Below are 27,945 nucleotides of genomic sequence, written 5' to 3'. Positions count from 1 at the left end.
CCCAAATAATAATTAGTTTTTTCTAATATGTGCAGGCCTTAAAGTTGGCCATGGTGTTCATTAAGCAGGATGCAGAAGTGCCCAAACCCCACCTGTCTCTATTTGGCTTCAAAACACAGGACAGTCTTGCTGCCCAGTGCATGACAGAAAGTGTGTTGATGGTTTTTCCTATAATGGCTTCCTTGAGTGCTATTGGAGGAAAAGGTCTGCCTTGCCTGTTCTCCAAAATGTCCATATTTCACAGCCCTTGGTTCACAACTGGGGCATCCACAGCATTTGACTGCTTATTAATAATGGATTTGAGTGACTGTGTAAGCACCCTCCTGGATCTTAGGAAGGGATAATCTTCCTGTAACCTTCAGATGTGCTGTTGTTGTGAAGTAAACACCCCTGTTTTACAGCAAAAAATGGTTTAGTGATGCTGTTCTCAATCACAAATCACAGTAACAAGGCACCTAGTTCACCTGCTGAACAGAATTCCATTAGTAATGATGTGTAATATTTGTATGTCAAACTTTATAAATGTGGTATGTCCCGCTGGAACACACACAAGATTTCAACTAGATCTAAGCCTCAGAAGCACAGTAGCACCTCACAGTGTGATGCTTGGCCAATGTCAAAGTTTATTTCCAGCTCTGTTCTGCCTCGGAACCTGTATCTTCCAAACTTCACCCTGAAGCTGCAATTTGAAACCCTCACTACATTTTATATAAAAGTAACTCTTAACGAGATGTATGTATAAAAACCTTTTCTGTCAGAGGGGACAGGGGCTTTTCCCCGTCCCTTTGACGCTAGTAAAAATGAAGTGTCTGCTGTAATTCTGAGCCTCCTGCCAGCCGAAGAAAAGCTGGGTCGTAGAGAGGATTCCGGGCGACGTGGTTCGCTCTGTGTCCGCAGGTACGAACAGGGGTAGTGCTAGCAGCATTGCTGGGAGATGGGGAGGGTAAGAGGGTCACAGGGCCATAGGATCACGGACTATCGTGAATTGGAAAGGATCCACTAGGCTCATGGAGTCCGACTCCTGGCCCCGCACAGGACACTGAAGAATGACACCATGGGTCTGAAGAGCGTCGTCCAAACGCTTCTTGAGCTCGGTCGGGCTCGGTATAGTGCCCAGTGAAGGTTGTCGGAGGTCAGACACATCTCACTGTACTTTTGCTGGGTTTGGGGCTTTTTCGGGGCCTCGCGGTGCGCGGGCGGCCGCAGCCCCGCCCCGCTCTCGGCGAGCGGCAGCACTGCCTGCCTCCCGCGGCCGGCGCTCGACGCGCGCTGCCTGGCGCCGCCCGGGCCGCCGCCGCCATGGCCACGGAGGACGAGATCATCCGCATCGCCAAGAAGATGGACAAGATGGTGCAGAAGAAGAACGCGGTGAGCGCCGGGACGGGACGGGGCGGGAGGCGGATCGGCGCCGGCGCCGCGGGCCCCGGCGCGGCCCCGGCCGGCGCCGCGCTCCCTCTTTCCCGCGGGCGCGGGGCCTGTCCCTTCCCGCCGCCGCGCTGCCCGGCGGCCTCGGCGCTTCCCTCGCCGTCCCGCGGGGCCGCGGCGCCTCCCCCGGCTCCGCCAGAGGAGGGGGCACGGCAGCCGGTCCTGCTCCCCCGCGGGGCGGCCCCGCCGCCCTCGCCGCAGCGCCTTGGGCCGAGAGGAGGTTCCCGCCCGGGCGCCGGCCCTGGCTGGGAGCAGCTGCGCCCTCGCTTCCTGCTCGCTGGAAGCGCGGTGCTGGCCTTGGCGGGGAAAGGAAACCTGTCACCCCCTGGAACCGCGCGGAGACGGCCTCTTGTACCCCCTGTACATAGGGTGTTGTCGCTTTTAGGCGTGAGAGCTGGAGTTTTAGGTGGGGTGTAAAAACTAAGATGTGAGTGGAGAGCCCAAACCCAGCTGCGGCAGGGCCAGAATCGAGTGGGTAAACTTCACAAACAGATGAAGAGTGTGAGCCTTTTTTCTTTTCTTTTTTAACCTGCAACACTTCTAATTGTGTTTATTAATCTGGAGAATAACTTGTGCCTCAGAACGGATGAACAATATAGTTAGGCAGGATTCAATTGGCTTAGCTGAAGTGTTACTGTCATGTAATGTCCTTCATAAAGAACTGTGATAACATATGGTGTTTATACGGTGCCTGCAAACACATTAAAGTAAAATCAGAGTGTTGAGCAACAACCAGATAACTGATCCTGGTTATAGATAATAGCATGCAAGTAAGTTGTCACCTCTGTTTGCTATTTCTTTATCAGGTTATTCTCTGGACATTTGTGCTTGTATATGTAATTGTTGTTCTTCCTGCAAGAAACTAATAATAATACATGAAGTTAAGGGGTTTTTTTTCCTATATGTTATGATAGTGCATTAAAAGCTTAGTAACAGTAATAGTTGAGAACTCAACACTGCAATTCCACTTTATAGAAGTAATTTTGTTCTTGCTTAATACTGGAGAGTATAAAGAGCATTATTAATAATATTTTCATATTTATAGAAATACTGACTGTATTAAACCAAGGTGATTTGTTTAGTTCAGAATACAAACAAATTCATTGTAAGTACACACAAGCCATGCTTCAATCTGTGTAGTTCCATAATATGGCATGGTTTAGCTCTGATCTCTTTGAACTCTCAAATGATACATTGTGGCAGCAAGACCCTTGTCTAGAGGAAACAATGCTTTATGACTGGCATTTATTAATTCCATAATTTTTCCCTCTTTGTTTTTAATTCTCTTCTCCATGCATTTAAGCACAAAAGCATTTGTGTCTCACTTTCTCTAAAACTGAAATAGTGGCTCTTTCCTACAAGGTGTTGAAAGGGTGAAGACTTACTGCCTGAAATGCTTTAATATCATGGTCATGGGACTGATAAAGGGCAGCCAGCTCGATTTTATTTGTAAAACTTCTGATAACAGAAAGAAAATGACAGCTCTCAGGTAGCATGAGAATGACTGTTGTTCCTGGGGAGCAGCCATACCAGGGATGCTGCAGGTGGTCACAGGGTATTTCTCTGTGATCTGGGAGGCTTAGTAGTTTGGATAAAATTCCTAACAGCAGCTGGGAACATATTCTAGCACGTGAATATGTTCACATTCTAGCACGTGTAACATGATTAACCTTCAGAGCTCTGGGGAGCGCTGCCGTGACTTCCTTGGGGTCAGTGTAGGTGGGACGTGGCTGAGCACAGCGGGCACAGCTGGGCCGGGCTGTGCCTGGCCGGAGCCAGAGCTGGAGCTTCGTGTTCACCTCTGTCCAGCAGTGAGAGCCAGGAGTGAGAGCGAGGGAGCACCAGAGGCGTTGGGCTTTTGTGCTGTGTTGGAACCGAGCTCCTTCAGTCAGGCTCCTTACTACACGCAAGTGGCTCCTTTGTTCGGCTGATGTTTTCTCAATGAGCTGTGGCCAAAAGCGGAGATCTGACAGTTTGTCCAAAGCCCGTGTGTGTGGCATGATAAAAACCCTTAGCAGCATCGAAGGAGAGGATGTACTTTAGTATTCAAACCAGGAGATGTCTCTGTGTTTTTCTGAGTCTTTGTCATATACAAGGTATTTCTTTATTGCACAAAGTGATTTCCTCCCTAATTCTGCCCTGTAGTTAAAATGCTAACTTTAGCAAAATTATTAAGGTCGTCTCTATGAAGAGGTACTTTTTTGTCTCACAAAGATGAAGGAGAATTGATAAATGCATTCTTACACAAGTACCCACTGAATAATGATACTCTTGACAGCCTCTTGTGTTCCTTTCTCCATTTTTACTCATCAAGAACAGGTATTTGGTCTGTGTCTTTGAATGAGAATGATTTGATGAGACACATTAATAATAAAAGAAAGAAAAAAAAGCTTTGATACTTGCTCTCTCTGAAGCTGTCAAGAAATGTTCAGATGACAAGAAATGTTTGATCTCTCATACAAAAGGTGACTCTGGCTTGTGGCAAAGCACTCTGTGACATGTCTTTTGATGAGTTAAAAGGGCAGGCCATGCAGACACTCTTTCTGAGTCAAACTCTTGGTGATTTGCCTTGACTAAGGATTTAATTGTAGCTGTGCAGATTTCATGCCTATTTAATGAAATGATATGTGCAGTTCTTTTTGAAGGGGTAAATAATATGATTTAGTATTTAATGCACTGTGCCATACACATTTCTGCCGTTGCTTCAAATTGAAATAGATACCACTCCTCCTTCAGAACTGTGATTGGATTAAAACCTGTAGTGCCTTCCTTTGAGCTTCTGCTGTATGTAAGTACACCTTTCTTTCATTAAGCTGCTTAATGAATAGCTATTAAAACTAAGGCTGCACCCATGGATTAAAAATAAATCAAGAATGCTTGAGTAAATTTAGAGAGGAAAATAAAATTGTCTGTGTTATTAAATGTATACTCCTTTAAGTAGAACAGAATCATGACTGGATAGCTCTGCTGTCTTCGAAAATTTGCTTCATTTTCTATTGCCTGAAGCTCAGCTTCTAAAATATGACTATAGAATACCATTCTGTGCTGTTGTGGTCTGATCAACTGAAAGAAGCTGAGAGGAGTAATCTACTGAGTCTGTATGTAATCTACTGAGTCTGTATGAAGCTGTTAAGTTCTGTTAAGTGACAAGGTAAATTGAAAGCCAGCCAGCTTAGGAGAATGGGACATAGCCTTTCATTTTCTATAAAGTTACAGAAATGCCTTTAAAAGAGGGTTTATAACAATGTCTTAATGCTTGGGGGGTTTTTTGAACATAGAGGTCTTACATTAGGAGAAAAGTAATTATAAGTTATGCTGTGCAACTTCCACACTAGTTTTGAGATAAGGAGAGCATTTGACATTATGCTAAGAAAAGTGATGATGAAAAGCTGTTTAGTTAGTAAGAGTTTAAAACCAATTTAAATTTAATTTTAAAGCATCTTATGGTGCACAGTATAATTGATTAATTGATTAGAGAAGTGAAGGCTTAGAAAGGATTAGTGCATTATCAATTTTGGTAATTTGGTACAGAAACCAGCATAAAATGTAGATAACATCCGTTAATCTGTTGTTTTTTGGTTGGGTTTGGCTTTTTTGGTGTTTTTTTTTGGTGTTTGTTTGTTTGTTTGTGGGGGGTTATTCTTGTTTGTTTGTGGGGGGGTTGTTTGTTTGCTTGGTTTTTTGTTTGTTTTCTTTTTTAAAAAAAATTGTTGCATGTCAACCTGCTATGTATCAAGTTGCTAGTATCACAAAACATTTACTCTGGGAATAATAAATTTGTTTTCACATGTGCAGTTGGGAAGGGATATAACAGGCAAAGGAATTTTGACTAGGCTGTATTTCTAAGATGAGATGAGAGAATGCTACTTTGCATTACAGTGTTACTTTCATATTGAATTTGCAGACTATAATCAGGTGTGTTAATTTTAAAATTACATGCTGTGTACAGTGTGCTAATAACTTAATTAGTTTGGAGGTAAGTTTTACTGGATTATATGTTTTGAAATGGGACATTGACTTCTGTCGTGAGTTTTGTTTTGGCTAAGAAAATTTTCTTGAATTTGATTTTGTTTTGTAGCAGTGAAGATAATTAATTTGCTTTATTTGGATCTGTGTTTGCACAGAAGAAACCATGATTATGGCTGTTGAGAGAAAGATGTGGTTTAGTATGCCAACTCAATTTAGCACCTGAAAACATTGTGACATTTCTCAGTCTTGCATCATTGCTGCTAAAATTCTGTGGTTAAGACTGGAGTAGTTTTGTATTAGATGAATAAAAGTTAAATGTAACTTTTACTATCATGGCAAAATAGTAAAACTTTAGCTTTATATGTTAATTGAATTTATGTAAAGTGGGATTTGGTGAAATGTTTGGGTTTAGAGGTTTCCTTGGTCAGAAGTGTTTGAAAAACAAAGGTTGTAGCCAACATTTGAAGGTGTCCAAACCTGAGGGTTTTTAAATGTGACACCGAAGTTCCACTTCCATCTTTCTCAACCTCCTGGTGGCTTTTTTATCTTTAGTGGCTAAAGTGTAAGACTGCAGTTGTAGCAGAATATTTTACATTTCCTTGCAACAGGTGTTGTAATAGAAGTCGATTAGGGAGAATTTGAAAAGCAAGCAAAATGCAAAATAAAATATGATGAGTTAAGAGGTAAGGAAAGAAAAGCAAATCAAATTCCACAGATTTGCAAATGGAAGTTTTATGGGATTTATTTCCAAACCTCATTAATTAAAAAAATTTAAAAAAGGAAAAAAAGAAAAAGAAAAAGTAATGAACTGAGCCTGAGTGAACTGAGTGGCCTCTTGGATGCACAGGCAGTTGTTGCCTCCCTTCTGTTCATAGCTTCCAGGTTCAGCACCACGTGCACTTGAATAACAGCCAAATCATCTCAGCCTTTGGGAGGTTTGTGTGGGCTGACAGCCCACGTGCACAGTCAGAAGTGTGTGCAGAACTTTGCTGAAGCAGAGTTGGTAAATCGTCAAGGTTGGAGAGGTTAAAGAGAATTACAGAGCTCACATTTATGCAAACTTTTTTAAAGTAAAGCCTATATTGCTAAAGAATGAATTGTTAAAGTAGCTGGGTATAGACTTTGTTAACATCTAATAGTGCAATCTCTGAATTTGAATCATCTATCTAGAAAGCTGCTTACACAGAAGTAGTTAGTACCTTTCCTAAAAGTCTTAGCAGGGGAAAAAGAAAAACCCACGGCGTGTGGCTTTACCACATCACCACAAATACAGTAAAAAATGATGTCTGTGTATGTTTTATATATATATGTGCATTATTGATGGACTGGGCAGAGCTTCTCAGCTCCAAGTTCTTGTGCTAAAACTGACGTGCTTGTTCTGAACTGAAAATTGCTGCTGTTGTCTGGATTTTTTTCTGGTGCTGAAGCAAAACATCCTTGAAGATGTGTATTGGTTAAGTAGTAATTGACAGAATGCTTTGATTGTCATTTGAGTTACATGGGGTAAAACTCCCGTGTTAGGTATGGCAACTCCCTAGTCTTGAGTGAATACTTTGATTTCCAAGTTAAGGCCTGTTAATGCTTAGAGTTTGTGAAGTGGACCATTCCTTGTTCTAGTTCTGTGGATAAATTGAGAACTGGTGGTTTGAACCCAGTGTATGACCCTGAAGGCAGATAAGATTATATTGTTGATATTTTATTTAGAGTTCCTGATTGCTACCAAGTTGATGTTTTTATTTTCTTTCTTTTTTTTTTAGGCTGGAGCTCTTGATTTGTTGAAGGAGCTTAAGAATATTCCCATGACCCTTGAGTTACTACAGGTATGATTTTCTTATTGTTGTTGTGTTGCAATTGTTAATTCCCTAATGAAGAAGGTGGAGCCAGCAGATTTGAAAGGAGGTTACACTATTTAAATAGATTCCTAAGTCCAAAGTCCTCGGAAGCATCAGTTTTGTTACATGGTAATCTAGTCTCACTTCACCTGATGTAGCACACTTATCTTAAGTATTTTCTTCCAACAGCAAACTCTTAAAGTTTCTCTTTCTGATTGAGAGTCGTGAATTTTGTTGTGGATAAGGGAGAAGAGCTGCTTACAAATTTACCAGACATAGAATCTTACATTTTCACTCTAACACAAATGAGTGTGTTAGAGTTGAAGGAGAATGCACCTGATTATGTCTGATACCGTGTGTTAGAGTTGAAGGAGAATGCACCTGATTATGTCTGATACCGTGTGTTAGAGTTGAAGGAGAATGCACCTGATTATGTCTGATACTGTCTTATGTAGTTAGTTCTGGTTTTGCCTTGTAAGTAAGGAGAAACATAGTTGATACCTTGTAGACAAGTTGTATTCGACACACACTCCATGTTCCCCCTCCCTCATTCTGAGTAATGTATTTCTTAAGGTAATTATACTCCTCTTTTACTCTCCTGGGCTGGAGTGATGAAGGGGTACAATCTATCCCAGTTGTATGGATACTCTCACTAATGTTGCTTAGATTTGCATCTTTAACAATATTTTATATATTATTTGTAAATTCTTTCAAAAAATAAACTTGGTCAACTTTACTTATATGTCAAGTTTCAGAGCTTTTCATGTAATTCATCAGTGAGCAACTTTTGTTCCAAACTAGCCAGATATTCCCTATCTGTGAAAATTTTAAAATTTCAGTTAAATCTGAGACCCAATTTGCTGTAGTAGCCACTTAAATTGGAGGAGACTGAAAAGTAACTTTTTTCTAAGGGGCAATTAATGGTCACAGATAAAGAATTAGCTATAAATATAAAGTTCAAATTTTAAAGGTGTCAGGAGTGATAAAATTTTTGATTCATGCATCCTATATACTTGCAGAATGTACTTAGTAAGTTATTACTAATACTATTTCTGACAGAAAATGGGATTTTTAAGGTGTCACTTTTATGCATGAATGCTGGTGCAACTCTGATACTTTGTCCCCTACGTTCAACTTTCTTCTTTAAAAAGAAAACAAACTCAAAACCCCCTAGAAAAAATACCCCACAGAAAACAAGAACAAAACCAAGAAAATCTCTCTGCTTAACCTGATTTTTTTGAGTTTCTTTGTGCAGGTCTTAATGCAAATTATATTTTGCATTAAGTATAATAACATTATTTTGCCTTTGGAGTTAAAAATTTCTCTGCGAGAGCTCTGAACTTTCAAGTACTTTGGGATACTCTTGCATAGTGCATTGTCTGTACCTTAGTTAGGAAGCTTTTCATAAATATCCATTGCTGTATTCAAAACAGTTCCACTGCATGATGCATTTAGCAACATATTTGGACTCAAATTTACTTTTTTTTTTTTCCCTTGAGAGTTTGATAAAATATTAAGTCTGACATAAACTTTCTTTGTTGGCCTCCCAAATTTGCTTAAGCAGTGGTGGGCTCAGAGCGAGAGCTGAAATGTGAAGAAATCGTACTCATTGCTCTGGTGGTGGGTCATGAGTGTGCCAGTGTCAGGAGGGGTGATGGTCATGAGATAGTGGAGGCACTATGTTCTTCTGTGCAGATCAAGACTTCTGACAATTGTGTTTGAATTGATGAAATGAAGAATAAAAGTGAAAAGTGTACTTCCATACCCATTTTTAAGAAGCTTTGAAAGCTGGCTACATTTAGAAAAGCTCTGCTAGCTCTGTTATTCCTGTGTAATAAGAGAAGTGATGATTTTTTGTGTTATACCTCTCCTACCTCAGCCTGAAATAATGAGGTCCTCTGACGAGTTTCACAGGTATGTGCAATAGGAAGGTGCATATCAGTAGTCTGGACTTGTGCTGGTGTCTTTTGTCTTTCTTGCCACATTTATTTTCACAGAAAGCTGAAGTGATTACAGGCAATAATACCATTGTGTCACATCTGATGAGTTTTATGTAAGCAAGCTGATCCTTCCTCAGCTAGGCAGGGAGCTGGTAGGCTTCCTCACACAATTTATCCTGTGGTCTGACTTGCAAATCTGTTTAGCAGCTTCAGAGCATTAAAGGCATCGTGTCCCTGGTGCTAATTGTGGTTAGTGCACAGCTAAACAGTGAGTGACACAGTCAGCCTTTATTTTCACAAACAGGTTTTACAGGAAGTTACACACACATGTACAGAGCCAGGCTATGATGTGCAGCCTTTGTTAATGGCTTTAGGGCAGTTCACTGGCAAGAAATCCAGGGGTGGTTATTCTTCAGTGGTTGGTTTGGCTCTGCTTTGGTCTGAGTGCTCAGCAGTTCTCTGTCCTCACACACTACAGTTTAAAGTTGGAGGCAGGTCTGATTCCTTTGGTGGTTGCTCTCCCTCCCCAGCTGTGTTCCTTAAATTTTTGCATTTGATCTGGTTTAGAGAGCACCTGCTGCCCCTGTCTGCTCTGCTTTGTGTTCAGTCATAGGTTACTTGTGCTCACTACTGCTTGCACCAACTGAGGGCTGCTGGCCAAAGCTTCAGTGCTTCAGGGTGAAAACAGCTGTCTTATGCTGTCTTTGACTGTCTTAACTCTGAAAGCAGATGAAAAGTGCTATAGAATTTAAAGTGGGGAAGAGTGAAAATACTGGAGTTTTTCACTTAACAGTGGCAATCGCAAGAACAGCTCTGTAGACAGGGTGACGAAGGAAATTCCAAATACTGTCAGCTGGTTTGTCACTACAACATAGTAATTTTGAGATTATAACGCTGATCTTTTGTGACTATCTGTGCCAGTTAGAAGGTAGATAAATTAGTAGATCATGACTTCCTCTCTTCAGGTAGACCTGATGCAGTGTTCTATAAAAGCAAACAAATTAGTTGTTTTTATGTGCTGCTTTAAGAAAGCTGGCAGTTCAGAAAGTTCCCATAAACTGTCCCTCTTGTGTGATCATAAGAAGAAATTTTTCTGGTTAGTTTTGAGCTTTACTTGAGTTTTTGGATTTTACTTAGCTAAGTCTGTAAGTTTGTGTGTTTTCCCTTTGCTGATGAGCATAGGCTGTCGTTGTGCCCAGCTGTTAATGGAGGGTTGGGTTTTTTAGTAGATACATTTTTCTCATCCAGATGTAGTATTTTATGGATTTTCAAGGACATGCTATTTTTTACTGTCTGAACATATTGTTGAGATTTAAGTGTTCAAAATACCAAGAAAATGGGCAGTACCATTAATGTGGGTGAGCAGAGTCTATCTTGGAACATTTTAGTTACAGGTGAGTAACCCTTTGTTTTCTTTCATTCAAAATGCATGTTTAGAGCTGATGCTTAGGCCTGACGATATTTAATGTGTTTCTTTGGCTGAAATAGATATGGATTATTTCAGTAGCTCATCCATGGTGCCTCAAAAAGTGTTGTTTGGGTTGTAAGAAGTAATTTACAGGAGCAAATCATTTCCATTTTTAGCAAGCCACAAAGATTTAAATTTTCCTTTTAAGAAGAAGGAAGTTAATGATGATCTACTGCAAAAGTAAGTAGAGTAATTTCTATTTAGTGAATCCTGTAAATGGTAATGCAACAAAACTGAGCATCTTAACAGCAAATAAAAAAATTTAGTCATCAATCAGAATACAAAAAGATAATAAAATCCTTATTTATATTGTTAAATGCTTTTCTCCTCTTATGAAGCTAAAAGGGTAGAAATTTTCTCTTTGTTACACTTACACATTAGCCATAAATCTTCTAAAATGTTACTGTTGAGCTATATTTATGTCCTTATCTTCTGAGTCTTGAAAGGCGTGAGTTGTAACTTACTCTCATGTTCGCTCTGTAGGTGGCAGTAATGGCAAAGGCTTAAAGCTTGTCACTGTCGGCCTTTTCAGAAATATAGGATAGCTCATTCTTTAGAATCTTAAACACAGAGAGTACTGCTTCTGTCTAAAGTTAGAACTCTCTGTGCTAATGATTCTAAACAATCTCAGTATCACCAAAATTTTTAGGTACCTAAACCATGCTTGCTCCCAGCTGGGTATTACAGCTTTTTACACAACCACTGAAAGGGAATTCTAAGAGTGTGATGTCAATGAAGAAGTCAGCAAGCTTCTTATAGTGCTGAAATATAACTACAGTCCTTAACCCTTGTGCCCACAATCACTGTCCACCCCTCCCCAAATTTTTGTGATGAAGACAGATGGTAATACTGTTGTATTTCTTTTTAAAATGTCCATGTTATTGAGATAATTTTTCTAAAGGCTTGCAGTATTTTGTCCTGAGAATCACAAGCAAAAAGGAAACAAACACACCACAAAAGAAAAAGAAAAAAGATACTGTAAAAATGAATCTCAAAGTACAAATTTATATATATTTATTTGTTAAATTGTTTTCCTGTCACTTCTGATAATGTATATTTCCATTTCTTTTGCAGTCTACCAGAATTGGAATGTCAGTGAATGCAATACGCAAGCAAAGCACAGATGAAGAGGTTACATCTTTAGCAAAATCTCTTATCAAGTCTTGGAAGAAGCTGTTAGGTATGGCAACAGAAACATCCCTGCTCTTGCATGTTTTAACTCTGTGCAGCCTTGGTGCTCATCATTGGCACTGCCTTGCTTTAGACATATTTGTGCTTTTGTGTGAATGTTGAAACTTTCTGTGCTGGTGTAATTGGTTTTTTACTCTGTGACTGTCCCCAGGCCATTACTGTGAGAGTGTGTGCAGAGAAACAGTTAATGTATTTTATTTGGGCTGGCAGACAGCAGGACATCAGCTTCTCTGATGTGATTAATTTCTGAAGTCTCGTTGCCTGCAGTTGAGCTGGAGTGCCTGTACTGCACACTAAGCACTAACAAACTTCTTGACTATTTTCTTCATCAAATATAACAAGTACTCTGAAGAGCTGGTGCAAAATCTCATGTGAGAGTGTGGAGGCTTTGATGTTTGATTATGAAGAGAAAAAGACATTAAAATGTTAAAATCTCTTAGAACTTACAGGTAGTGAGAAACAGAGCTGCGCTTTCTAAAACTAAAACCTTAATGATTTTAAACAGCTTACTAATTGGCAACTTAACACTTTTTGTTTAATTTCCCTTAAAGCAATTCATAAGCTTAAAACCTTTCTGTTTGGGTTTTATTCAAGGGTATTTGGTAGTACTTAATATATCTGAAAACACTTAAATCTCAGAATATGTCCAGATATTTTTGTTCATACACTGTGGTGCACTCTGTTTTGTTTCTTTGTATGTAAGCTTAGGTAAATTAAGATTTTTGAAGCTTAAAATTTTAAAATAAAAAAGAATTTACTTAATGATTTAAATATTTACCACTCTGTCTGGAAAAATATGCTAAATACCAGGAGAGTGTAATTCCCCTACCATTTGAACTCAGCTTCATTTTTATCAGTTGTGAAGTGTTTTATCAGATACTTTATTACTGTCTTGTAAATGATATAGAAAATACTCTGACTGTCTAGAAATGGACAACTTGTCAGAACCTTAAACTTTGATGCTCTAGTAAGAAAAAACAGTGTCTACAGCAAACTTTTTAAAGCTACCTTAAAGACTTTTAACCTACCTAATAATAATGTTAGTTTTAGAGGTTAAAACTGGATAATACTAGACATGCTGATAAAACACCTTAAAATTCATAATGACCTTAATAATAAAAGTAAGTGCATATACAGGATCTTAGTGTAGGATCTGATCAGAGATAACTGGTAATAGTGAAAGTAATATACTTTTTATTGTTGAAATTAAATGTGGAAGTCCAGCTTTATTAAATCAGTATATAAAAGTAGTAAGGTATATAAGTGGAGAAATTGACTTGTATATTAGCATCAGTTACTCTAAAGACTTCTAAAAGTAGCTGCTGGATTGAGTGATTTAGCTCTCAACAACTTTATTAAAGGTTGTTAGTCTAAGTTTTAAAAACAAAACCCAATCAATATTTGGTGAAAGTTATTTTTTTTTCTTGGAAGTTCAAATTTTTAAAACTGCCACTTAGCTTAGACAGCATAGTAGAGGATATACTCTCATTTCCAACAGAATTCTCACTGGGAGTGTGCTCAGATGCTGCTCTCCTTGGGGAGGGGGAGACCTGCCTGATTATTGCTGTCCTTTGACCTAAGGATTTGCCATTTTTTTGTTGATAATAATAAAAAATAATTGTCTCATTTTTTTAACCCTTGAGTTCCTTAAGTCAGTCAGAATTGTCTTAATACGTTGTTACTTAAAGTTTACTGGTGTTTAAGGGTTCAAACATTGTGAAACCTGGGGAGTGTCACTCCTGCCTGGAGGGTTTCCATGCTGTAGTAGTCTGGGTAAGAATGTGATGCCTGAAGGTCACAGCAGGTCAGTCTGGGTGTAGGCTGCTGTGCAGAGGAGCAGTCCTGACTCCCCTTCTGCCTCTTTGCTCCCTCCTGTGTTACAACTAGTGCTGGAGTGGCTCTCCAGAAGACCAGAGCTGAGAACTGATCAGTTAGAAACTAATTGTTTTGTTCATTTCTTCTGGCTTGAAATTTCAACTATGACTTTTTGGTCCAGCCTGTTTGCAGTTGCTGTTTCCTGCACAGGGATTGTAGCAGTAACAAACAGCTGGGGCAAGTGGACCTTCCCCTTTTGTAGCTTGCTAGATTCAGATTGTTTTAACACAGCTGGGAGACTCTAACTAAGGCATTTTGCATGAGGTGAAGTCAAACATGTGAGGAGCTGGAAAGCAAATAAGAAATATTTGGCATTTATCAGAACTGAGTATTTCTTGAGGCAGTGGGTATGTGACCTTCGTTCATATGGTAATTTTTGTTACATAACAGATATTATTGTGTCATAATTGTGCCAGCTCTAGCATAATTGTGGTAATGCACTTACTACATAAAATCAAGTGAATCCTGGAAATACAGCACTGCTTACATTCAAAACTTCGGTAGTTAAATTTTTCTTGGTTGTAATGTAGATCTAAAGCATAGTAAGGCAAATGTTTTGCCTCTTTTATCACTGCTCAGTAACTCATTAGAACATAAAGTTTCATAACTGTGAAAGATAGGGTATAAGTATGGGTGGGAATCTTACAAAGTACTCTTATTCTGTTTTATCATTAGTTTTGACTTTCTTGGAAGAATGCGCAATACCGTATGTTGAGCTGCTTGAGAAATCAGTTTCGATTATGCTGTTTATAGTGCATGTAAAATGGTATGGAGCAAAGATGGCAGCAGAAGCGGACAGCTGTTAATCGTACCAAGCATTGTACTCAGAGCTCTGAAGTCTTTGTGAGTTATTTTTATAAATGACATTTTGAATTTAGGCAAGAATTGTTCACTGTTCAGGCTGCATGTAATGTTTCAGTTCAATGCTATCAGAATTTAGTTTTTAGGAATGCATGGGATACATGAGTACAGATCAAAGTGAGTTGTGAATCACCAGATCTTTGTGGCTTGACTTGAGCCTTCCCAGATTTTTTTCTCCAAGCGTTTTTTGGAGGGGTTGGACGCTGTGAAGCTGAGGCTTCTGACCATCTGAAGTGACTCACTGGGTGAGCCACAGTGCAAGGTCCCTTTCAGATACTTTCTGAAAGTTAAACTATACAGCAGAGATGGTCACAATTTGCATAAGGAGCTAAATTCAGCTCTCAGAATAAAATGCTGCTCAGTTATAATATGGGATTTACCAATAATGATTGTTTTGCCAAGTAGCTGAATATACAGAGAGTATGCTGTGCAGATAATGAATCTATGCACTGAATATACAGAGTATGCTGTGCAGATAATGAATCTATGCGCACTCATTTAGGTTGTCAGGAGTGTTTCTTATGTTAGAAAAGCAACAAAAATTCCTTAAGGAATATAACCCTCATAAGAAATAATTACTTGCTGAAATGAAGAGTATACAGTGAAAAAGAATGTCTAGACCTGTAGGTAAACTTTCCTCCAGTAACTATATACTGAACTGAAAATGCAGAAGCATGGCACAATATTCTTAACATTAAGTGATAATCTGTTGCCAGTATTGAAAACTTAAAGTGAGGCCACAAACATTTTGAAATGCCTATTTCAAAGAAGGGCGTGCCTGAATAATTTTATTTTAAAAGAGTGTTTAAGTGTTAATAACACCAATCAGGCATCACAGAAGTATTTTACTAAGATTACTTTGCTCACAAAATCCTTTGTTATTTCAAACCTGGATTTGATTCTCCTGGAGCCAGCAGGTGCAGTCTAGGACTATCTTACAGGTATGTTAATGCTGTCATAAGTGTTGTTCAAGGACATCTCAAAGCCTACTGGCTTTGTTCAAAAAAAAAAATGTTCCTGGCAAAGCAAGTTCTTAAATTAGAGTCTAATAGCATTTACAAATATTATTTACTTTTGATAAGAAGAGTACATGTCTTTATAAGACATCAAGCAGAATCAAGTGCAAAAACAATTTCAATAGTTTCATTTTCATATCGAGTATGAGCTGTAGAAATCACCTCTTGTGAAGTGTATATTTGGAACTGTTCATGTACTGTTTGTAGGTCTGTAATTTGTTAAGCTAATAAGTGGAGAGATAACAACACACAATGCATTATACTATATAAAAGAAAAACACATAGTGAATAAGTCCATGTGTCGTGGTCTTTTGACACTGATGATAAAAAAATCTTTAGCAAACAGTTCATAATTTTGTTGTTTATTTATGGACTTTTAGATATTCCTCCTTCCAGAGCTACTACTGAAAAGAGACTTTTACTGATCTTATCTTCATGCCTTACTACGTCTTGTAGAGGAATTGCTGACAAGTGTAGCTGCTTGTGCATCTCAAGACTATTTGGTCAGAATCTGGAAAATGGAGCCTAAATAATTATTGCATGTCAAGGTCATTGTTGAATTAATAATTATGTAATTTGGTACCTGTTCTCTTATCTCTTTCTTTTCACTTATTTAAACTGAATTCTCAGAAAACTTTCCAAGTTCTGGTCGTAATTCCTGAGTAGGCAACACACGATATCCCGCTAAATTAAATTTTCATGTGCTTCCAGGTAATAACTAGCCCCCTTTCATTAATGTTTCTGGGGAAATTTTTTACTTTAATATTTTTCTTAATCTGAAGTTAGATTTATAAATGAATAACATTTAATCTTTATATTTTCTAGTTTTTTCTTTTTACTAGCAAATGTCTAGTGTTGGCTCTTAACATAGAAATATCTAGGAGAAAGCTATTAATGGCTTCTAACATTCAGATTAATTATGTTATCTGGCTGTATCTTTAAAATTTCTGGTTTGATAACACAAACCACTGTTATGTCTTATTTGACCCTGGAGAGATTTTTCACTGGAGAAGCTTCAAATATCTTTCAAATTAATTGCAAGTCCCAGGTAGAAACTGCAGTGCCATTGTTAACCTTAGAATGTCTTATTCCAATGACTACTAGTCTATTCTTGTTACTACCGTGTTCTTTGTATTTTAAAGAAGAAGTATTAATATAAATTAACTTCTCTTATAAAAAAACAAAGCTTTGAGATTTTTTTATGGCTGCCTGAAGATGCAGTAGCTAAAACTGCGAAGTTACAGTTTTCAGTCCTAAAATTGGTGATAATTCCCACTTGTTTCTGAAGACAAATTTGGTAAGTTTGAATAGCTGTATGGAGTTGCAAAAAGGAACTGCACAACTTGTAGTTTGTATTGTATAAATATTTATAATGTTCTGTAGACTTCCTGAGGTGAATCACATTGGAATTTTTAAAGATATTTCACAGAAGGGCCATTTTTTTCCACCTTACTTTGTTAGAATTTCTGTGGTTGTTCATAGTTCCCATTAGATGTCATTCTTCCTCTATATTAGAGTCTGGTCATTGAATGTAAAATAAGCTAATTAGTAGGGACTTTTAATTTGTCAAGGATAATTTTTCTATCCCCAGAGGATAGGTGAAATGCTGCCTAGCAGGCTGTTAATTGCAGTCTGTTCTTTTGTCAATACAGTATTTCAGTAAAACAAGATATCCTCAGTACTGTGTGAGTTTAAAGATGGAAAGCATCTCTTCTAATGCTTTCCAATTTATGAGCCATAAAGTGACTTAAACAAATAATAAAGTGACTTAGGATAATATTAACTTTATTTTCAGCTTTTTGAAACTAGATTAAGCAAAAACTCTCAAGTGATTAAAGAAGCTCTAGTTTTGAAGACATACTTGCTAAAGATGTCCAGTTTCAGCTGCTCAAGTCTGACCTTGATTTGAGACATCCTTGCATAGACTGCAGCTTAGGAGGAGCTGTGCTTTTATCTGTGTGCCTTGTGTACATCCTGCCTTCCATAAGGGAAAGAAGCCATTGGGGTATTGGCAGGTGTTGGCCAGTGCCTGCCCTTGGTGAAATGGTGCTGGGCTGAATGGAAGTGTTTGATAAAAGAGATCTGGGTGCCAGCTATACAACTGTGATGTGTGTGCATAATAAGCGGGAGATACACAAGTCAGACCTGAATTTGACAACTTGTGTGCCAGAAAAGAATGTGTAGGTAAATGGGCTGAAGCACAGCTCCTGCTTTGCAGGACTTGAGCTGTACCCCAAGATACCTGTTTGATCTACTGGTTTGTCTTAAAGCCTCTGACAAAAATGAACATGTACTTAAAATGTTATGAAGCTAAATAAGATTGTATGCATATTTGGAACATCTTTAAAGATTATATGTAATCAGTTGTTGCCATAGAGAGAGTGAGTATGCATGTTAAAAATGGGAGTTGTTTTCTTTCTCTTAGTTCTCTTCAGTTGTCATAGCAGAGAACTCATGTGATCCATTCAGTTTATAGTCTTGTTTGCTTTCTTAGTAAAATTATTTTTATAAACAGAAGTTGTTAAATTGATCTCTTTATTAGGATTTTTTAAATAGCATTTTCAGCTTATTAAAGATGATCACTGAGTGCATCATCTGTGTTTAATTATCTTTTTTTTCCTAAATGAAATTTCTCACAGATTGAATACAACATTGCAAACAATGGGTGAGCTCTTGAAGGCTGGAGAAATACTCTGGAGAAGTATCTTCTTGTGCTTTTCTGGTTCCTGTACTATTTTGTGTGCATGTCCTTATAGGTGCAGCTGGAGACAGGATAATAGATTGGTGCCTGGTCTGATCCAGTACTGCTGTCTCTGCTCTCCTTTTATGATGATTTTTTTTAACAAAGTGGTATTTCTTTGGATAAATTCCTTAACTCACAGGTTAAGGAAAGGATCAAAATCATGTTCAGTTTATTGTTCCTATAAAAATAAAGCCAGTACAGTTATTTTCTGCTCTATAAAAATCAAATTAAAAAGCTTGATGTTTGAAGAGACCCAGATTTGTGTTATGTACAACCAAGTTCTTCTGAGAAGCACAGGGATGGGGGTTTCTCTGTAAATAAAGACACTTTTAGATGCCTAAACAAGGATTTACATGCTCAGTTCAGGATATCTTTGTTGGCAAGACTGAGCCTTAACAGATTTCCCTCCTTTTCTTGTCCTGTTTTTAATTAATTTTAAAGTTTGTAATATATGCTTATTCCAGTAATACAGTCTACGATTTTAGAAGTGTAATAGCAGCTTTATAAGGGCTTGGGAAGAGGAATTCACGAAATCTGTCAATCAGTGATGCCAATCTCACTAGGCTTTCTCTGTAGGCAGTAGAGAGCCACCCTTTCTAGAGAACAAATCAAAGCAGGCACTCAATTTAGCCACTCTGAAATCCTCTTTACAATGGAAGGGTGTATGCATTTTTGCTGCGCTAGAGTTAAGTGTTGTGATTGCTCTTTTCTATATAGACTTTTGTCCTTATTCTTTATAAAATTGTTGTGAAACATAACCTGTATGGGAATGGCAGATTCAAGTATATTTAAATACTGAGGCAAGTAATTTAAGAGCTATCACAGAAACTACTATCTGTGTGTCTGGAAAACTCCTTTGAAAATATGAAAGTGACTTTATATTTTGCCAACTATGGTCTCTTCCACAATATAATTAAAAAGAATGGCATGTATGTAGTAGGAAATTAAGTATATAAAGCATGGAAGACGAATTCCAGAGACTTGATACAATACCTGGGAAGTTACTGTCTACCTAATGCAGGAGTGTTGGAAAAAATAAATCATAGAAGTCTATGTTTCCATCATGTCTTCACTGCCAGTTTAAGCAGATGCTGGACTTGACTCAAAGCATCTGAAGTGTTGTCATGTTTTCCATTTCCTGCATTGGGAGGGTGTTGGGAAGTGGAAGGCTGTACTGCAAGAGAAGGTCAAAGCAGAGAGTGGGAGATGATAGCATTTGTAACTGATTCGGGAAAAATCATGATATTTTATCACTGCTTTAAATCAGTTACTATTTCTGGGTAGAAGAGAGTTTCTCATGTTTTGTATTTCCAGATGGACCTTCAACTGATAAAGATTCTGAAGAAAAGAAGAAGGAGCCTGCATCTTCCTCACAAAACAGCCCTGATGCCAGAGAAGAAAGGTGCTTAATTCTTAATGGCTGTGCAAATAGTCTCACTCAGTATAAATTAACATTAAACTATTTGGTCTGAATTGGTAATATTAGAGACAGCTGCCGTGTTCTTCTCTGAAAGATAGAGTTGTACAAGGAACAGTGTGTTGTTGGAGAAGTAAACTGTGCTACTGTTGACATGAAAAAAACCCAACAAACATAGGTCAAGATATAGCCAGACAAGTTTTGTTTATCCATCTGTTGGGTCTGTCAAATACTCTGTCCTCTCTCGGTACTAGCACCCAGCTTTGAGAATTGTAAAACAACTTTCTCTGCTTTGTGGTAATTGCATATGCTTCTTTTGTGTGTTAGCTTTTAAGTTTAATAAACATTCTGCACTTTTTTTGGTAAACACAGAGTATGTTACCAGAAAAAGAAGCCTGCATTAATGTCACTGCAGGAGCTAAAGAACATTTACAAAAGAGTATTTGCAAGCCCATTTCTTCTCTACATTTCTGACTTCGGTGATCTCTTTTCAGCAGCCATTTTAAAATTGAAGTTTAACCTCTAACTGTATGTCCAGATGGAAGATGAAAACTTGGTTTGCAGTTTGCAAAACAACATAGATTGTGGGGGGTTTTTTATGACCATGGCACCCCTTCAGTACAGTAAGCAGATTGAATGCAAGGCATGCAGAGTGAAAGTTGGTGTGATGTATCATCACTTTTTCTTAAAGTAAAGGTCTGTGGGAGGAAAAAAGATTTCATGTTAATGTAAAGAACTGAGAATTAAAGCTTATGTGCCATATAATGGAATGAAATACCTGCTGTGTCTCTATTGTGTGAAATACCCTAGTGAATAGTCTAAAGACACTTTAAAAATTGTACTGACTCTAGAGCTATAAATAACTTCTTTAAAAGGTGGCTTGTGTTCTTATTTTCAAATACCATCAAATGGATGTAGCAAAAGACCCGTATTTTGCCCAGAAACAAAATTATTTGAAGGGGGAAAAAACATTAATATTGGTTTTCATTTTGCCTTTTTTTAGCAGCTCAAGTAGCAATTCCAACAGCAGGAAGGAGGAGGGTAGTGCTCCCTCAAATTCTTTCATCCCTTCTTTTCCCCGGGCTCCAAGCACTTCAGACTCTGTACGAGTGAAATGTAGAGAAATGCTCTCTGCAGCTCTCAGAACAGGAGGTGAGCTTTGTAGACTATATTTTCAAGTTTAACTATTTCCTTCCTCTCTATTTCTGTCTTTCCCACTCTACTTTTTCTCCTACCCTGTAGAGTAGAATAAACCCTGTTTGCATCCATTTGAGCGTGTAGACCCATAAACCAGTTCACCCAAGGTGCAAGTAATGAGTAACCTTGATGGCATGGGGATGTTTCAAAATGCATTTTTGTTGCTGCTAATTCAGGACATTTTGTGGCTCAGTTCATCTGATACATTGCCAACAGGGGATCTTGTTTTAAGGAATGTTGTTGCCTCCTTAATGCTTAATTTGAATTTTTTTTTGTATAGGCTGCTATTTTTTTTGTCTCAGTCTTTTTGACTGAGAGGGTGTGACTACATACAAGACTGCCTTACACCAGAGGTCCTGGGAACCTTCAGATTTTAGTTTTTGAAGGCTGTCTTTCTATTTTGATTTATTCTTGACATTTCATTAAGATAGCTTGCAATAATAGAGTTTGCATTGCTCTTAACCTCGTGCCTTTTGTGTATCTATAAATTCCTTGACTGTTCTGGATTTTTTCTTTTTATCTCTCTTATACACTCGGGTGTCTTTAAACTGACAAATTGAATGATTTGCTAGATCAGGAGCAAACTGAAAGCTGGATGTTTCAGAATTACCTGATTTTTTTCTGGTGCATCCTTTTTGTCAAAATTATGACCCAGCTCCTGTTTCTCTGTTCTTAGCTTAGTGTAACTTGGCCCCGTGTAAGTAAGCTTCTGAATCATCTGTGCTTACTCTCTTCATTCTTTTATTCTTTCTTTTGATTCATAGAAATTCAGGTATAGACAATAAGCAATGTTGACTAAAGACCATAGGTTAGTGGTCATCTGGATATATAGTTCATAGACTTCTTTTGGGACCAGACAGTCAGACACAGCATCTTAGTATTCATAATTCTATGTAGTCTTCATTTTAAATAGTTTTCCAAAAACCTTTTTTGCTGTGTTGCTTTCTATAGCACATGTAAACTGATGATCCATTTTTAAAAATGAGGTTATTTTATTATTTTATGCCCTTTGGTATGAGATCAAAGGACAAATGATGTTTGGGTTACTCGCTGAAATATACCCATGTTGAAATGAGGAGGCAAACATCATATGCAATTTGTTTTTAAGCTGTCTTGGAAAGGTGGATGTCTTTGTGGGGAAGCATTATGGTCAGAAACAGTAAACAGTTATCTTGAGACATTTTAGTTCAAGTGTTTTACTGCCTTCAAGACTGCTGTGGTCTATTTCTTCTAATTTACGTCTTTTATGACACATCTCTGCTTTGCATTAAAAAATCTAATAAGATTGTTTGTTATTTAATTACCATGTTTATAATGAAATCTTTCTCTTCCATGCATGCAAAACATTTATTTGCTTACTCTTGTATTGTATGGACTAAAACAATTGATTAAACACAATATAAAATGTTTCCCTTTTATAGTAGTTTGTTCTGTGCACAGGCTGTGGAGATGGGAGAGATGCCAAGCCCATTGGAATATTTTAGATTTTTCTGTATAACAATGTTTTTTGTTGCTATTTGTGCTTGCTGCAACTAGGTATCAGAAGTTTTTTGGTTTTTAAATGTTTTTGACTCTTTTAAACTTCTGTTCTCCCTCTTTTGCTTACTTGTGTTCTTCCAAGTAATAAATTTTGAAAGGTTAAGTATGGAGTAAATTAAAATTACATATACAACAAGAAGACTCACTGCAAGTGTTTTATAATTTGCTGAGTTTCAGCATTCTGAAACTGTAGGGATCTCAGGAATATAGAACACAGAGTGTCAGGTTGCTAATATTTTATTTGTTTATTTATTTATTTTATTCATTTGTTTTCCTCAGATGATTACATTGCTATTGGTGCTGATGAAGAAGAGCTGGGTTCTCAAATTGAAGAAGATATCCTTTGTTGTATATGTGTGCTCTAGAGCAGGAGTGTTTTTGAAAAACACAGTAATTTTCTAGTTAATCAACTTGATCTATATATTGAGTGGTTTTATATTTCATATAAAACAAAAATGTTAACTGTGTTTAACACATCAGTACATAAATTTAGTGTTTAAAAATCAGCCCAACCTAAATGATTTGCCTTAAAATATGTAGGAATGCATGTAGGTGAGTATGTGTGGGTTCTTTTCAGCTCAATATGTTTTCCTTGTAGCAGCAATATAATATCTTACTGAAGCATTCTTACATAATATGCTGGGCTCTTCTATGCTATTTTAAAATCTTTTATTGTTAACACTCTTAATCATTTTCTAGTGTCTTTATTTAATTTTCTACAAGTTTATTTCTAAATGAATTCACAGTTCTCAAAAGGGTGGTTCTGGTACCAGTGTTTGAATCGTTCCAGAACAGCGGTCTGTGCTTCTGTTTTTTAACAAAAAAGTTTGTGTGAGTGAGCTGTCATTGTTTGAATACTTCGTTCAAAAATTAATTAATTCTCAGGATGAGATCTGAGAAGAAGAACTGGACATAAAGTTATGGGTGACTTTTCACAATTACAGTTGAGGTCCTACTACTCAAAAATTCGTATTTCCTGACCCTGTGCTAAACTATGATTAGGCTTCAGAAGGTTGTGAGTTCTGCTGTGTTGAACAGGAAAGTAGCTGTTGGTTGGTGTGGGGGGAGGACTTGATGGACAGTAGGGAAGTGCCTTGGTTTAGAACTTGCCCCCCAGAATGAATCCTTTCTAATGCTCTGTTTTACTTGTTAATGTTTTACTCTATTTGACTTATCCATGTTTTGTTCCTTAAATCCAAAGCACCTATTTTTCAAGAATTAAAAAACACTGATATGAAATACAAAAATAGGGTACGAAGTAGGATAGCGAATCTCAAGGATGCAAAGAACCCTAACCTAAGGAAAAATGTATTATGTGGAAACATTCCTCCTGACAAATTTGCTAAAATGACAGCAGAGGTAAGTAAAGCACAGGTCTTGAACTGCTCTCCTCTTGGACTTACACCCTGGCCTGTATTTATTAGCCATAAAAGTAATTTGTGTAAGCTGGTGTACTTCTGAATGACTGTGGCTTTTTTGTGGCTTGCAGAACCTGAATTACAGGGCTGTGCTGGGGTAGAGGGCATGAAAGTGTCTTTACAAGTCAAACTAGATCGAGAAATTCAAATGAAAAATGAGATTTTATGGGAGAGAAAAGTGAAAGCACATCTTGTGTAACATCTCTTTTCAGTTCTGCAGTTCTGCTTCTATGTGTTAGATTCTGCCCCCTCAAATGAAATATAAAGGAATATCTTGGAGACTGAGGGAAATTAGTTGTGGTCAACTAATGAAAATCATGACTAACTTTATTGCAAAAGAAAGTTGTGCTGGGCTTTTTTTGGTGGTTGTTTTTTTTTTTACTATAGCTTTACATAAAGGTTAGGGCAAACAGAGGCTGGTGAAAGAATGTGTAGAAAAAGCAAATTGTACCTTCAGTATGTATTTTGATTTTCTTTGTTCTACATATTTAGAACAAACATATACTTTGTCCTGTCCAGTGCACATTCTTTGTTTCATTAATGTTTTGTATTGAAATGTCAAATGGCTAAAACCCCCTTAGTGTTAAGATTACTTCTTAACAGTAGTGAAAGAGCATTGATACAAAATTTTCATTCCACTACATGGGATGGTGAATAAAATTGTATTGAAGAAAAATGTTACAAATTGGTTTTGCTGTGCACACTTGATTACTAGACCTTGTGGAGATCTCATGCACTAAAACTATTTTAAAGGAAAAAGAAAATGGGTGATTCTGAACTCTTTGCTTAGTGTTTAGAAACAAAGTTAATATGATTTCTGGTGACGTATGGTAAATTATGGCTCTACTTCTTTATCAGTACAAATATGGAAGTCAAAAAAATGTAAATTTTTTCCTGTAATAAATGTTACGTAGGTCAATGAGTTAATTATCCAAGGATCTAACCTAGGGAGAACATCTTTTTTGCCTCTTTGGAGGACTTCTAAATCTTCTGCCTTGCCTCACTTACATTTCTGAACTTCAGAAGTGTATTTGCATAGAAATGTTTCTAGATGCTTGATGTTGTAGCTTGTACTTTTTTTTCCCTATCTGTGTTAAAGAAGAGAACATTTTTAACTTCTTGTAGCTTCTGTGCTGTGAAATAGCCCAGCTTAAGTCTTGTAAAATTAAAAATGTGTAGAATCACATTGCCCTTCAACAGAGTTGTTGTTCATGGATTCTAAATAAAAAATTGTATTGGCTTGCACAGTGTTAACTTGTTCTAAAGCTAAAACGCTCTAGTAAACTCTGTCTGCTCTTTGTCCTTTGTAGGAAATGGCAAGTGATGAGCTGAAAGAAATGCGCAAAAATTTGACCAAAGAAGCTATCAGAGAGCACCAGATGGCTAAAACAGGAGGTACCCAAACTGATCTGTTTACATGTGGCAAGTGCAAAAAGAAGAACTGTACATACACCCAGGTGCGTGGTTATTCTGACTCTTAGTTTTCCTTTTTCAAAACTTAAGTCCTGTATAAAGATTGTCAGAGAAAAAAGTTTGGAATTGCAAAATGAACTTCCAACAAAATGCTGACAAATTATAAAATGTGAAGGTAGCTGGATCTACTTAGTTGTGCTTATGTAAAGCAAGTTTGTTGTATTTATTTGCCAAAAATTTTATGTAGATCCAAGCTGAGTATCTATATAGACTGAAACTTGAGTTTTTTTACAATGCTGAATTCTTGATAATTCTTCTTAATACATCATATTCATAAGGGTTTTATGTGGAGGAGAGATACTGTTTTTAATGTGTGTAAGCTTATTTTTACAGAGGGACTAAATAGCAGAAAATTATATGTATGTATATGCACATGTATATTTGTATATATATTTAATGTACCATTTGACTAACACAAGACTCTGATTTGCAGTCATTCCCACAACCACAGAAAGTGCTTTAATTGGCTTAACTGTGCTTCAGGGAATGTCATTTTCATCATAGGATCAGCTGCATTTATATTTTGTACTGTTTATCATATGCTTTAAATAGAAAGTTGATTTTCAGTCATGAGATTTTAAGCCTTTGCATTGGTAAATGTATGTAAAGCTGTACTGCCTATTGTACTTTTAGTGCAGAATCTTCTAGAAATACGTGCACAGTTTCGGTGCAGAACTTGGTATTTTAGTGCTACTAAATCTCTCAAAATCCAAGTTTATCGTGGCTTTATAGTGAGGCAAACAGCCCAGTTTCAGTTGATACATAAAGTTAACTTGTATTTTTATGCAAATTTATTTCCTTAATGTTAAACTTTGATTTAAACGGTTACATTGAACGCGCACTAACAAAAAATTGAAGATACTGATTTTCCTTTCCCTTTCTGGCTCTTGCCTTTGCCAAAGGTTCAAACCCGCAGTGCTGATGAACCCATGACAACATTTGTTGTCTGTAATGAATGTGGAAACAGATGGAAGGTAAGACTGTTAGACTGCTCTGCATATCTGATAGCAGGCAGCCAGCCTCTGTGCTTAATTTGGGTTTACAGTAAATGTGACAAATCACTTTCTGTTGACTTTTAGTTACTTCTTAACCCATTAATGATATTACATGTTGAGATTGCAAAGTAGCTTTAAATTAGAAATATATTTTTGACTGAAGGTATGAGATCTCTCAAGAAGGTTGGTGGCAAAGGGGGAGGGAAGTCAGGACTTAGTCGTTGCGACATTTAGTTACAATACTGCTTTGACATAAGAAGTGGTGACAATCTAGTCACTCTGTTTTCTCTTTCTTCACCCAAAGTTCTTTTAGCTGGTTTTAAACCCTGCTTTGGTGAGTGTAACAGGCCTTTTTTAGACCTTTTGTTGTTACTGTTTTTTCTGATTTTTTTGCTATTCTGAAAAGAAGAAGCAATAGAAAAGAGAGATGACTGCTGCTGTAGTCCTGTGCCAGGATAAGTGTAGGGCAGTGATAACTTGATTGAATCTTTTTTTAAGTTTGGGAAACAGGAATTTATAAAGCTTTGGAGAAACATTGGTAGTTCAATAAAAGAGAGAAACACTGAAATGAAGGCTTGTAAAATTTACAGTTTAAGGTGTGATCACATGCCATAGGAAGCATGATAACCTCATTCTGTTATTTTTCTATGTTAAGCATGCTGCAGCTCTGCAGGGCCATGCCACGGTGTACATTAAGAATCCCACATAAAAAAATATTTTATGTATCTTGGTTTACATAGCTTATTGCTGAATATTGTTCATATATAGGCTCTGAGATATCTAAATAATATATAAAGCTTAGAAATCATTTGATGGAATTGCTTACAGTAATTGGAAAAGTACATTTGTCCTTAAAACCTTATGTAAGGTGGCAGTTACAGAAGTGTCTGTATACAGATGCCCGAAGGAAGGGTTAAAATATAAGCAAGTGCTTTAATTAGTAATTTCCATGTTCTAAGTATGGTGTTGTATTTCTGTTTCTTCTTGTAGAGGTTTAGAACTAAGATGTATAAAGATCTCATAAAGTATTATTTTCTTTTGACAGTTCTGTTAGAAGAAGAAATTGTCAAGACATCTGGACCAGTATGAAACGAGTATTTTGTAATTAGCTTTAAAAACTAGACTAAGCATCTAGCTTCCTGCAAATGAGAGGGTTTTTTGGTTTTTCTTTTCTTTTTATTTCAAAGCAGCATACATGCCTCAAGTTAGCCTTTGTTTTGACACAACCATCATTTCCTTAAATGCCTTCCTATAGCTGGTAGTCAGTAGGGCCAGGTTGCTCAATTGTATGGTGAATTTTAAAATATTTTTTCATTTTTATAAGTAAGTTGACATTAAACTTTTACCAGTTAAACATTTTGGTAATTGTCTTGTTTTTTTCTAGCTATGTGAATAACGTACTGTATTTTTTGTGGTCTGAAATATACACGCTCCTCCTGTGTGTATTTTACATCTCCACATTTGCTCGGTTGTAAGAATGAAATTTGTTTCTCTCTGCTCTGTTCACTTTGCTTTGCAAGCAGAAAAGGTATGTAAGTTCCTCATAACATTAAACTCAGTTGTTAACTAATACACAATTTAATTAA

At 37.3% G+C, this 27,945-nt stretch overlaps 1 protein-coding gene across 2 annotated transcripts; it reads left to right on the top strand.

Annotated features, from left to right (window-relative positions):
* The first annotated feature begins 1,252 nt into the window (after positions 1–1,252).
* TCEA1 (transcription elongation factor A1) lies at positions 1,253–27,945 on the top strand. Of its 2 annotated transcripts, XM_036401464.2 has the most exons (10): positions 1,253–1,368; positions 7,152–7,214; positions 11,709–11,814; positions 19,635–19,722; positions 20,741–20,889; positions 22,753–22,809; positions 23,678–23,832; positions 25,202–25,348; positions 26,267–26,338; positions 27,405–27,945. In XM_036401464.2, the coding sequence occupies exons 1-10, from the start codon at positions 1,300–1,302 to the stop codon at positions 27,411–27,413; spliced, it is 915 nt and encodes a 304-aa protein (XP_036257357.1). In that variant the 5' UTR covers positions 1,253–1,299; the 3' UTR covers positions 27,414–27,945. The 2 variants fall into 2 exon arrangements, with proteins under 2 accessions (XP_036257357.1, XP_036257348.1); XM_036401455.2 differs by lacking the exon at positions 27,405–27,945 and having other exon boundaries at positions 26,267–27,398.

The sequence above is a fragment of the Molothrus ater genome, chromosome 1, assembly GCF_012460135.2.
Source record: "Molothrus ater isolate BHLD 08-10-18 breed brown headed cowbird chromosome 1, BPBGC_Mater_1.1, whole genome shotgun sequence".
NCBI classification, from domain to species: Eukaryota; Metazoa; Chordata; class Aves; order Passeriformes; family Icteridae; genus Molothrus; species Molothrus ater.
The sequence above is the reverse complement of the archived record's forward strand: the minus strand, read 5'-3'. Positions and strand labels throughout refer to the sequence as shown.